Here is a 12565-nt window from a genome sequence, read left to right as displayed (position 1 = left end):
TAAAGCAATCCTTCGGAGTATAGAAAAAATTAGAACTTGCTTACCATTATTTTTTCTTTTCAATATCTACATTCTGGGAAGCTTTATCATCTACATAATAAACTAATATACTGGTACATGTATATAATTCATAAATACCTATTGGGAATGCATATTCAAATAGATTTTGCCCATGATGGTATATAATCAAAAAAGTTTTGAGAATTAAAACAGTTCAGTATATGTGGTGCTACTTCTAAAAATAAACAGTATCTTTAGTTTCTAAAGTACTATTGTAAATGCGAATTTGAATGTAACAAACAGAAAAAAACAAACTAAAACAGACAGATCAATGCTGGACTAGACTGCAAATTTTGAGAAAGAAAAGTAACTAGCTTACTTTTTGGTATGTAGTTCTTTTAAACTATGTTACCCTGTAAGAACTGCTGAAAATGAAGTGTACATACCATGGTTAAGGAGATGGGTTCTGAATTAAGACTGTCAGGTTCAAATCCTGACTATACCACTTCCTTGGTGAGGGCTAAGTATGTATAAGCGGCATTTTTTCAAGGTTTGTGGGAGGTGCATCACACACCAGAGCATGAACACCCAATCATCACACTTTATAAGTGGCATTTTTTCAATGTCTCATGCTTAAGCAGTCAAAATGTTAACAATTATTAAATAAAAAGAATATCATTTAACAAATATTAGCTTTCCACAGTACTGAAATGAAACAGCTGAGTCATGTTTTAATTTGAAGAATGTTTTGGAATGATGTTTTTGGGGTCTAACTGAAATGTATTTAAACAAACAGAAGCTTTTTTCCTCTTTTCTTTTTTTTTAATCCAAAAAAATCCTCTTAATATCACTGCCATAAACTATTCTGTCTTGGAACAGCTAATGTAAATTAAACAATGTCGGTCCCTAGCCAAACGGATACTGGAATAACTGTATACAGTGTATCTTCTTGGCTTCACTTTTATGTGGAACATGTGTTTATATTTTGACCTTTTGTCTTTTTTCTTAAATACAGAAACATTTTTAACCAGCAGCAACTGGAATGAATTTTTCTGTTTCCAAACATATTAGGCTACACATGACAAAGCCTATTGCTGAAACATTTATAAATGTTACACCAACTGTGTTTATATATCTGATTTTTTTAGATTGTTTTGTTTTCATGTAAGTCATGACCTACAAATTTTAGATCAAATTCTTTCCACAAAATAATTACATAATGGAACAATCTGAGTCATTTTGAACTTCCAAAACACAAAACTAACCCATAGAAAATAAAGATGATGACTGGCATCACAGTGAGATTTTTGTGCAGGGTTCTGTGATGATCCCAACCACACCTGAATGGTGTGTGTAAGAGCAGAAGGACAATAAAACCAGGCTCAAGAACACGATGATGATAATTCATCTAACTCAGAAAAATCACTGCATTCTTTTTACTTTTCAATTGTCTCTTCTTCAGTAATACAAAAATAAAGTCTAACATGAGATTTCAATTCAAGGAAAAAAATCGAACAGAAAAAATGGTAATTCAGGACTTCCAGCCAAGATGGAGGCATAGGTAGATAGGCTTCACTTCCTCATACAACCAAAGGAAAGATAACAACCAATTTATAAACAAAAAACAACTATGCTCTGGCTGGTGTAGCTCAGAAGACTGAATGCTGGCCTGCGAACCAAGGGATCACTGGTTCGAGGCCCAGTCAGGGCACATGCCAGAGTTGTGGGCCAGGTCCCCAGTAGGGGGCACAAGACAGGCGACCACACATTGATGTTTCTCTCCCTCTCTTTTTCCTTCCCTTCCCCTCTCTCGAAAAATAAATAAATACAGTATTTTTTTTAATCCAGAACTGACAGAAAATCAAACTGTATGGAAGTCTGACAACAAAGGAGTTAAAGAAGAAACATGCATCCAGACCTATAGGAGGGGTGGAGACAGGAGGCCAGGATAGAGAGGACGCGCAACAATGTAGCGGCTGGCAGGGGGCAGGGGGAGAACTGAGATATCCCACATTCCCGTGCAGATACACCAGGAGGAACAACTGGGGAGTGCGACAGACCATGGCAACCTAGGGTTCCAGTGCAGGAAACTAAAGCCTCAAAAACTCTGGCTGTAAAGACCTGTGGGGGTTGCAGTAGTGGGAAAAACTTCCAGTTTCACAGGAGAGTCCACTGGAGAGACCTACAGGGTCCTAGAACATACACAAACCCACCTACCCAGGAATCAGGACCAAAAGGGCCCAATTTGTTTGTGGGTAAAGGGGAACTGACTGAAAGCCTGCCGAGAGCCAAGTAAGCAGCACTGTCCCCTCTCGGACCCCTCCCCGACAAAATAGCACCACAACGCAGAGAAGGCTGCCCCGCCATGGGCTGTCCTGCCCTGAAGAATACCTAAGGCTCTGCCTCTTAAAACATAACAGGTGTGACAAGACAAACAAAAAATATGACCCAAATGAAAAAGCAAATCAAAACTCCAGGAAAAGAATTAAGCAACGGGAGATAGCCAGCCTATCAGGTGCAGAGTTCAAAATGCTGGTAATCAGGATGCTCACAGAAATGATTGAGTATGGTCGCAAAATAAAGGAAGAAATGAAGTCTATACAAAGTGAAATAAAGGAAAATGTACAAGGAACCAACAGTGAAGGGAAGGAAACCAGTACTCAAATCAATGATTTGGAAGAGAAGGAAGACATTAACATTCAACCAGAACAGAATAAGAAACAAGAATTCAAAAAAAATGAGGAGAGCCTTAGGGAACCTCTGGGACAACTTTAAACGTTCCAATATCCAAATCATAGGGTTGCCAGATGGAGAAGAGGAAGAGCAAGAAATTGAAAACTTACTTGAAAAATATAATAAAGAAAAACTTCCCCTATCTGGCAAAGGAACCAAAAAGCAGAAACATACCAAGGCACATCATAATTACATTAGCCAAGATTAAAGAGAAGGAGAAAATCTTAAAAGCAGCAAGAGAAAAGGACACAGTTACCTACAAAGGAGTTCCCTTACTCTCAGCTGATTTCTCAAAAGAAACCTTGCAGGCCAGAAGGGGCTGGACAGAAGTATTTAAAGTCAGGAAAGGCAAGGACCTACATCCAAGATTACTCTCTCCAGCAAAGCTATCATTTAGATGGAAGAGCAGATAAAATGCTCCCCAGATAAGGTCAAGTTAAAGGAGTTCATTATCACCAAGCCCTTATTACATGATATGCTAAAGGGACTTATCTAAGAAAAGAAGATGATCAGAAGATCAAGAACATTAAAATGACAACAAACTCCTAACCATCAACAACTGAACCTATTAACACAAAACAAAAACTAAGCAAACAGCTAGACCAGGAACCAAACCACAACATGAAGATTATATGAAGGGTTATCAGTAGGGAGGGAGAGAATGGGGGAAAAAAAAGGCACAGGGAATAAGAAGCATAAATGGTAGGTACAAAATAGATGGGAGAAGTTAAGAATAGTATAAGAAATGGAGAAGCCAAGAATTTGTATGTATGACCCACGGACATGAACTAGGGGGGGAATGCTGGCAGGAGGGGGGTGCGAGGCAGAGGGGTATTAAGGGGAGAAATAATGGGACAACTATAGTAGTGTAATCAATAAAACATACTTTAAAAAATGGTAATTCCAAACACAAAAATACAAAAGTACTTTTCTTTAGCCTAGCCCAGCAATTTTCAACCTTTCTCATCTCATGGTACACATTAACTAATTACCAAAATTCCAAGGCACACCCAAAATATATTTTATGCCAATGTGACCAAAAAAAAAAGCTATAATTTTGATTCACTCATGACAGAAAGCTATTGTTGTCGGCTGTTGTCGTTTTTCTAATTTGACAGTCCAAGGGGAAAAAGGGTCAGTGCCCCTGAGTAAATAGTCAAGCACTGTACGTTTTAAAATTTTCTGGGGCATGCTAGCTGAAAATCTCTGGTCTAATCTTTTATACCTTAAACCTTATCTATCACTTTGATAGAAAACAGAAAGAATTCATAATATTCAAGTTAATATAAATAGCACTCAAAATGTCAGTGATAGTTCTATGTCCAAGAAGACCCAAACCAACTAAATTTGGTTAAGGAACTTCTCTGGCTCTCAGCTGCTCCACCTGTTAAATGAAATAGACTATGTATGCTATCTGGGAGACAGTATCTGACAACAGGATTGATTCCTAAGAAGTCTAGAGATAGAACACTTAAGAGAATAATTTCTTTTTTCTTAAAAACAATGGGAGTTGATTCTCAAAAATTTCTGCAGTGAGTGGATGAGTGAATCAGCATAACACCCTACCTTCCAACATACAGGTATTCCTTCTCCAGGCCTCAGCCCCTTTCTGGCATCATGTGACCCTCGACACTAAGAAAGTAGACTCTGCAGTCAGTTACTCAAAATCTCCTTAACTGAACTCCTCACTCTCAAATAGTGCATCAATCCCAACCTCCACCACAGGCCTGCTTGCTCTACTGATTATCTTCATTAAAAGACGAAATGGGTTACAGCCCTAGCTGGTGTGGCTCAGTTGGTTGAGTGTTGTCTAGTACACAGGAAAGTCTCGGGTTTGATATCCAGTTGGGGCACATGCCTAGTTTGTGGGTTCAGTCCTGGTTTGGTCCCAGTCCAGGTGCATACAAGAGGTTATGGATCAATGTTTCTCTCCCTCACATTGATGTTTCTCTGCCTCCATTCCCCTCCCTCTAAAATCAGTAAGCATGTCCTTGGGTGAGGCTATAAAAAAATCACCTAATGGCTTACAATTTAACTTCTTATTGATCAATTCAAAATATCTTGTTAGTATTTACACAGTTTAAAAAGAAACATTGGTTTTTTTGACACAGTTATGAACAAAATCTTTACAGCTGGAAATTTACTAGAATCTATAAAATGAGATTTGCAACAACAAATAACCATTAAATGTTTACTCCAGTCCCATCCAGACATAGCACATCACTTTACCAGCAACCCAAAAAGAAAACTTGTAACCATTACATTAAGCGACGACTAAACAGTTTGATATTGCTTAAGTAGACACACAGAAGCATCCAATACTTTACTTTTGTTTGGGTGTTTTCATTCTATGCCCTCTTTTCCTAAAGCCTAAAATAAAAGTTGGATAACAGTTTGAAAAAGGACACTATTTCAAGTACTTTGATTTTCTAATTTCAACACTAAAGCAACCCACTGAATATTACTATAAAAATTAATAATGTTCTTAACTGTCTGCTCTGAAAATCATAATTACCATCTATAACTCAAACTATTTTTTAAATTTCTAATAGTATTGTTTGATGCTCATAAGTAAAATAATGCCTTCAATGTTTTAGCCATCTGTCATAAATGATGTAATCCATTTCAGGAGGATTTAAAACTACCACATAAATTTCTAATATCCAAAGACCATTAAGGCTCATTAATTACAAAATCCTGGGCTGGGCTCTTAGCTACAAATTATGAGTTGAAAGGATGTGAGGGTTTTTCTTTTTTTACTGTGCAACACAACTGCATATTAAATCCTAAGTAGAACTCACATAAACTTATTTCCTACTTTATATCTCCAGAAAGTGCAAATGCTAGCTTCATTTCCCCCAAATACAATAAAATTACTATTCTGCAAGAAAAGTGTACATACACTTCTGTAAGATTTCACATTAATGAGATAATTTGTTTAGCATGCAATCAACATTTGGAGAGTGCACTGTGCTATGGGCCTTACAAATATTAAACCATTTATGTCCATAACAACTTCATAAGGTAGGTACTATTACTCTAGTAACATGGCAACATGCCTAGAACAGCACTCCATACATAAAAAATAAATGTTGCCTGAAAACCTGACTTTCATAAACATTATTCAAACTGATTAAATGTATTTAAGAGGGTGCTGATATATTAAGACATTTTAACTTTTAGTCACTTGCTTAAGATAACTCCAACAACCAAAATTTCTTCAGTACTATGCTGACAGCTACATGTAGGAGGAAGTAAGAGCTGACAATTGGTTGCTTTGTCTCATAATAATCTCCTCACCATAGAGAAAGCAAGTTCTTATATAAAGGCACAAAGAAGTGAGCCTAATAAATTAGCCGAAGCAACAATTCTTTCAAGTGATGATTACTTTCTCCAGCTTCCTGCTATCAGTTGGGTCATGAACTCGATAGATAAACATATTTCTTACTCCCAGCACAAGCGCAGTGAGAACACTTTCATAGCTGAGTCTTGAGAAGTTAGTCCGTCTATTGCCCTCACCACTTTTCCGTCATCTCATTTTAGAGAGACCATGTAAACCGTGTCAACAGATAAATTTCTGACTTGTATTCTTCAAGTAGGAATGGGGCTTTAGTTCTTCTAATTCTGTCTCTAACAGATATTTGCTCATAATCAACTAAGAAAACATTTTTAGAAACACGACTATCCTTCTCAACTCTCCTTCACCATTTCATAACTGTTCCCTAAGTCTCCCACCGCCACAACCACCACCACAAGCTCCAACTTTCCAATATTTTGCATGGTTTTGAGAATCCCCTTAAATTGTAAAAAGTCAACAGTAGATAACAATCTCCAACAAAAATTTGACATTGCTGAAAGTTAAGGGGATTAAGTCATAGTTTTTACATGGTAAATTTCTTTTTATATACCTCTGACATGCCTGCTTATTAGATATTGTTCTACATTTTTGGCCTGTTTATCCACTTTGAATTCTAGATCCTTATCTTCTACAATAAGGAAAATTACTTCTTCCATAGTGTATATTAGTTTATTTTTCTTCCAGATTCATTGCTTTTCATATACAGAATGTATAACTTACGCTTTTCTGGACACTTGTCTATTTATCAGGGTATCTTCAAATTTTATTTAATGTTATAATTTTAGCAATTTCACTGAAGAAATTATTGAGCAACACAAGATCTCACAATGATGTCTATGTAAAACCACTACAGGTATTCTCTGCTTTTCAAAGTTCATGTTACACCACTTCGACAAAACCTGTATTAGTGCATACCTGTTTTTTGCTAACTGAAAAAAAAAAAAAGAGGATTTTCATTCTTATGAAACAAGGCAAAAGGTAAAAACAGTGTTCAGCATTTGTTCTGTAGCAAGCCATGTTAGGGGTAGTGCGTACCCTGAGCAGCAAGAGTGGCGCTACTTTTACTTTATGTTAGTATTATTTTTAGGTTTGTGCTATTTGGCATGGTTTGGTGGGTTATTTTGGGGGTCAATATTTTCCATATAAATTAATGGTACAGTTCACTCTTGAACACTACAGGTTTGAATGAGTCCATTTATGTGCAGAATATTTTCAGTAAATACTATAAATATACTTTCTCTTCCTTATGATTTTCTTAGTCACTGTCTTTTATCTAGCTTATTTTATTGTAAGGATACAGTATGCAATACATATAACAAAAATATATGTTAATCGACTGTTTATGTTATCAGTAGGCTTTTAGTCAACAATAGGCTATCAGTAGTTACCTTTTGGAGGAGTCAAAAGTTACACACAGATGTTCGACTGCACCAGGGGTTGGTACCTCTAACACCCACCCCCACCCCTTCTTCCTGTTGTTCAAGGGTCAATTGTAATTGCTTCTTCATTTTACAAAAGATTTCATAGGAACACTCTACTTTTATATGGGTAGAGTCCACTACAAACTGCAGCTAATCCAACTATTTGTTCTGTAAACTCTAAACCTTTCTAATAAATTCCAAGCCTGGGAACACTGCCTTTTCAGAAGTGATAGGCCAAGCTTTACTCACTTCCACAGGATGGGAAAGAGGGAGGCAGGGTCTCCATTATAGCTTCTTTCAGGATGTCAGAAGTTCCCCAAAAGGGGATTACCATGTGCCATTATTATTCTAACAACTAAAAACTGCCTTTTTAACTAGAAATGATAGCAAACAGAAAACAGAAATCAGAAGTGACAAAATTAAAACAAAACAGGAGAGGAACAAGAAAGCAGAAGTCAAGACCACCTTCACCCACCTATTTCATATGGTGTCATCCACAGTCATGCTACTAGACCCGGCTGCCTTGTTTTGATTCAATCACCACACTAAGATGTCAATGTCACATGCCTGTGAGTTTACGAGCACCCGTTCCACAGTCAAAAACTTGCCTATTTGCCCATTTGTTTATAAATTCCAGTACTTGTCCTAAAGGGATTCATGAAAATGGGTATGAACCAATCAATGCAATTGTATCACCATTACTGAGGAAAACAACAACGACAGGAAAACCTGACTTGTGAGTCAGCCCATTCTACAAATTTAATTTAGGAAGAACTCCCTGATAGGCTTGGATCAGAGAGATGTGAGAAAACAGACTCTGCTACTTCCTGGCCCTACGTGTAACCTTGGACAAGTTAATTTTTCAAAGCTCTAAAGATAAACCACATTAAGGTAGAGCTTGACATAAAAAAAATGCTCAAGTGATGCCAGCCCTCACTGCCTTCCAGAGGTAAAAGCTGGAAGGAGTTAAGGGCACAGGGATGGAGCCAAGCCCACCTGTGTTGCAATTCCAGGTTTACAGCACGCTGGCTGTGAAATAGTGAGCAAATAACAGTCATCTTTGTCATAAAGGTGGGATAATGAATTGAAGCATTTAGCTAGTGCCTAGCATACACCAAATGTCAATAAATGGCAGCTACTTTTTAATTGTTAATACAAGAAAGATATTATTCTTATCAGTGTTTATCAATGTTTCTCAAAGAGTAGTCAGGGAACGATGAGTATCAGAAAGACCTGGCATGTCTGGGAAAAAAAAAAAAAAAAAACCTGTCCCAGCCCAACTTATTCAAAAAGCTTTCCAAGAATGGTACCTAGGAATATTCATTTCTGAATCGAACTTCCTTGAGATGCATACTAAAATTTAAGAATTACTGATCCAGCTGGCTCTGTGTTGTGTCACAGTAAATTAGGACTTATCTTCCAGTACTTCTTTCCTTTACTAGGAGATTATCAAGTAACTGGTTCATTTGTTTGTTTGTTTGTTTGTTTGTTTGTTTGTTTAAATATATCTGGGCACTCTTTTGGACCTAGACATTGAACAGACAGGCTCACTCCTTTGTTTTCCAATGGCATTACTCTGACATTTTTTTCCCCTCTCTGACGAGAAACTGGCAAACTACGGCCTTGGTCTGTGGCCAATTTTGTACAGCCCCAACCTCCAGAGGAACACGTATTCAAAGGGTTGTTTAAAAAAAAAAGAAGAATATGATACAGAGCCCAAATGTGGCTCACAAAATCAAATAAAGTATTTACTGCTTGAACTTTTACAAAAAAGTCTGCCGACCACTGGCAGCCTGAAAATGTTTTTAAACTCCAAGTCTCAATACAATTTATTTTTTTAAAGGAGAGGATTATAACAGAAAATACTCTAGTAGACATTTTCTACTGCACCTAGTAGAGGGAAGTACCATTGCCAAAGTTTCTGATAGTGTGTGTGTGTGTGTGTGTGTGTGTGTGTGTGTGTGTACGTGTGTACTAGGTAACGATCAAATTGCATTTGGTTAAAATCAAAAAAGTTTTTAAGTTGTTGAAGGTGGTATAATTGGTTAACAAGTATGTATTAAAACTCACACTGAGTAATTTTTACAATAAGGGTGCCTTGGAAAATATAAAACCATACAAAATGATCCCTGCTGTTCAGAAGTTAGTAACTTATTTTTTCATTGCAAAATAGAAATGAAATCTGCCCTGTGTGTAACATACGTGGCTGTAAGGAAAAACTGGAATCATCAATGCCAAGTACTTCAAAAGCATTATACACAGTATTTTAGTTATACTAAATTGTATTGAGCACATACAGGTTCTTTAACAACTCCCTTAGTTCCCAGTTTCCTCCAATCTTGGAAACAACTCTTTTTTCCTTTTGTGTGTGTGCATGTGCATGGGTATGCACATATGTGTGCACATGTATGTTGGAAGCATAAAAAAATAACATTAGATGCCTCTGTCTTTTGTGTTATCCATTAATGGCTTCTCCTCATTTATTTAAAATATGTATTCCTTTATCCTTTTCTTGCCTCTAGTAAGAAAATTATTTGATTAAATTCTTGTACAAAAAAATTTAAACTGATTTAAAATTTTTAAGTAACACCCTTTCCCTTTATCTTCACAGAGCACTAATTTCCAGGGATTTTGTGGCTGTTTTGAACAAGCTAAAAATACTTTAATTTTATAATAGAGTTCAACAACTTTGCAAAGAAACACCTTCCTAGGTACACACACAAGAATGTGACACTTGTAACTATTTTCATCATATGAAATGAACTGCAGGCACACAAGTCACAAGTAGTGTAAGTAAATAAAAGCTGCTGCAATGCTGAATGCATGTTTGCCTTATACCACAAAGAGAAACACTTGCACAGTGCACACCATGTTGTTTTAACTTGTGATGCCATAAAGATGGGATTTACACATTTGTGTAAACACAGGAGGCTGCAAATGTGGGTGTGTGTTAGGGAAAGAAGGTTGTAAGCAGAAGGGGTGGGACTTGCCAGGAACAGCTATTTGAGAAAATTCCTTTTTCTTTCCCATTCATCTTTCTAGCTTCAGTGTCTGGCACAGTCTTTGCAATTACTCACTGGCTTTTAATTCTAAAGACAACTTACCAAGCTTTCAAAACTTCCTACAGTGTTTTTCAAACGCTTATTTTTTTTAAACGGCTCCGAATCACTCAATATTTGTTTTATATGAAAAACAAACTATTACCCCGTTTCTTCATTCCAAAGACCCAGCACGTTACAGGTTAAAAAGGATCTTTTGTTGTGTCCCCAAAAATAACACAACGCAGAATTGGTAAATTGGAAAATAAGGGATTACTTTGTTTCCAAGAATATCAAAGCTATTACCATACATTTTGTTCTTCCCCAATTTCATGCTTTTAGAGAATTTGCACTAACAACAAAGCCAATCCAATCGAACACCCCTCGCGTTTTCGCTTAGGACACTCCATTAATAAACATAAGGTCTGAAAGAGGATGCCAAGCGGGCCAGTTTTCTTTATGCACAATGGTATCCGTCCAAAGCAGTTATCTCCAACCACAGTGAAAGTTGTCTTGCAGATGCCCATCCCCAACCGACCGTCCTCGGCCTCACAGCTCAGGGCCAGAAGGGCAGACGGGCAGAGAACCCTTACCTTTCAGCTCCCCACTCCAGGAGGAGACGAGGGGAAAGGCATGAAAAGAGAGCAGAGTAGGAAAGTGGGCGAATAGGAGAGTCAGAAATGGATGCTGAGGGGGTGAGCGAAATGGGAAGGTAGGGAAGGTGGATAATGCGGGAAGAAGTGGGTGGGCAAAGATGAGGAATTCAAGAGCACAGGGGAGAAAGGCTGTGGGGAGAGGGAGCGGGCAGGGGGTCAGTCCTCACCGTTGAACGCCCCGGTTTCCGAGGCCTCCTCCTCCTCTTCCTGCTCCCCGTTCTCGGAGTCGGTGTGCATGGGCTCCTCCGCGAAGTTGACCCCCTTGCTGGGGGTTCCGCCCCCAACGGCGGCGCCCGCGTCCCCCCAGGTCCTGCCCTCATGGCCGGAGCGCGCGGCGCCTTTGCGCTCGTTTTCCTGCTGCAGGCGCGTGAAGTGCTGCAGCGCGAACTCCAGCAGGTCCGCGGGCTGGTGCCTCAGCACCTCCACGGTGAAACCCTGCAGGAGCTCCGTCAGTCCCGCCGGAATCTCGATGCTCATCCTGCCTTCCGGGCGGCGGGCGCCTGCGCGCCGCCCTCGCCCCCTCCCCGGACAAGCCTTGGGCCCCCCGGCGCCCACGAAGCGCCGTGGGTGCAGGAAGCGCTACCGGCTGCTAGTGTGGCGTAATGGTAGTCGGCGGCCGGGCTGGCCCAGCACGCGGCTGCTCGGTGCGGCGGCGGTAGCTGAGCGAGTGCGGCCCCGGGAGGGCTGGCAGCATCTCCGGCTCCTCCCGCTCCCACCGCGGCGGCTTCTCTCCCCCGCCCGGACCGCCCCGCCCCCACCCTCCGCAGCGCGGGAGGGAGCTCCCACGTGCGCCCACGTGACCCTCGGAAACCATGGTAACCCAGCCGGCTGGCGGGTTTGCGGGAACGTGGTTCCTGCGCGCGGCTGAGGCGTGGGGCCTCCACTTCACAGTACCCGGGGTTGTGCCCGTCCCCGCCCCGGGCCCGGTAACCAGCCTCGCCTAGCCGTACACCTGTCCAGACGCTCTGAGCGGGCGGGCCACAGGGCCGAATTCTCATGAGTCTTTCACCAGGGGGAACCCACGCTGGTGCCACAAGCCCTGAAACTGAAGCCCCCCACCTCGGTAGCGGCATTTTATTTTTTTCCAAGAATCTAGTTGCATTGATAAGTGTTTGTAATGTCTTTTGTTTAAAGTCATAGAGTTATACTGGTTCTCTTTGGATAAAGAAAATATGTTTGTGACACCTTCCTTTTTCTTTCACCACATTTTATCCAGCCTTTCTCCATCCATCCTGTTTATTATGTTTTGCTTTAATGATACTATTCCATTTTCCACCCTATGCATTTACTACTACTTATTGAGACAAATATACCGTTTATTGTGGGGCACCTATCAAAGTTAGTGGATACCTTTCAAAT

General features: G+C 39.8%; 1 protein-coding gene across 1 annotated transcript in view; it reads right to left on the bottom strand.

Moving 5' to 3' along the window:
• Positions 1–11949, bottom strand: part of PRKAR2B (protein kinase cAMP-dependent type II regulatory subunit beta) — a 119421-nt gene extending 107472 nt beyond the window's left edge. Inside the window, exon 1 of the mRNA XM_045828483.1 lies at positions 11374–11949. Coding sequence (XP_045684439.1) covers positions 11374–11683 — 310 coding nt within the window. The 5' untranslated portion in view covers positions 11684–11949. The remainder of the gene's footprint in view (positions 1–11373) is intronic.
• Positions 11950–12565: the final 616 nt, after the last annotated feature.

This window comes from Phyllostomus hastatus, unplaced genomic scaffold, assembly GCF_019186645.2.
Source record: "Phyllostomus hastatus isolate PE091 unplaced genomic scaffold, TTU_PhHast_1.1 phas_scaffold_78, whole genome shotgun sequence".
In the NCBI taxonomy this organism is placed as follows: Eukaryota; Metazoa; Chordata; class Mammalia; order Chiroptera; family Phyllostomidae; genus Phyllostomus; species Phyllostomus hastatus.
The sequence above is the reverse complement of the archived record's forward strand: the minus strand, read 5'-3'. Positions and strand labels throughout refer to the sequence as shown.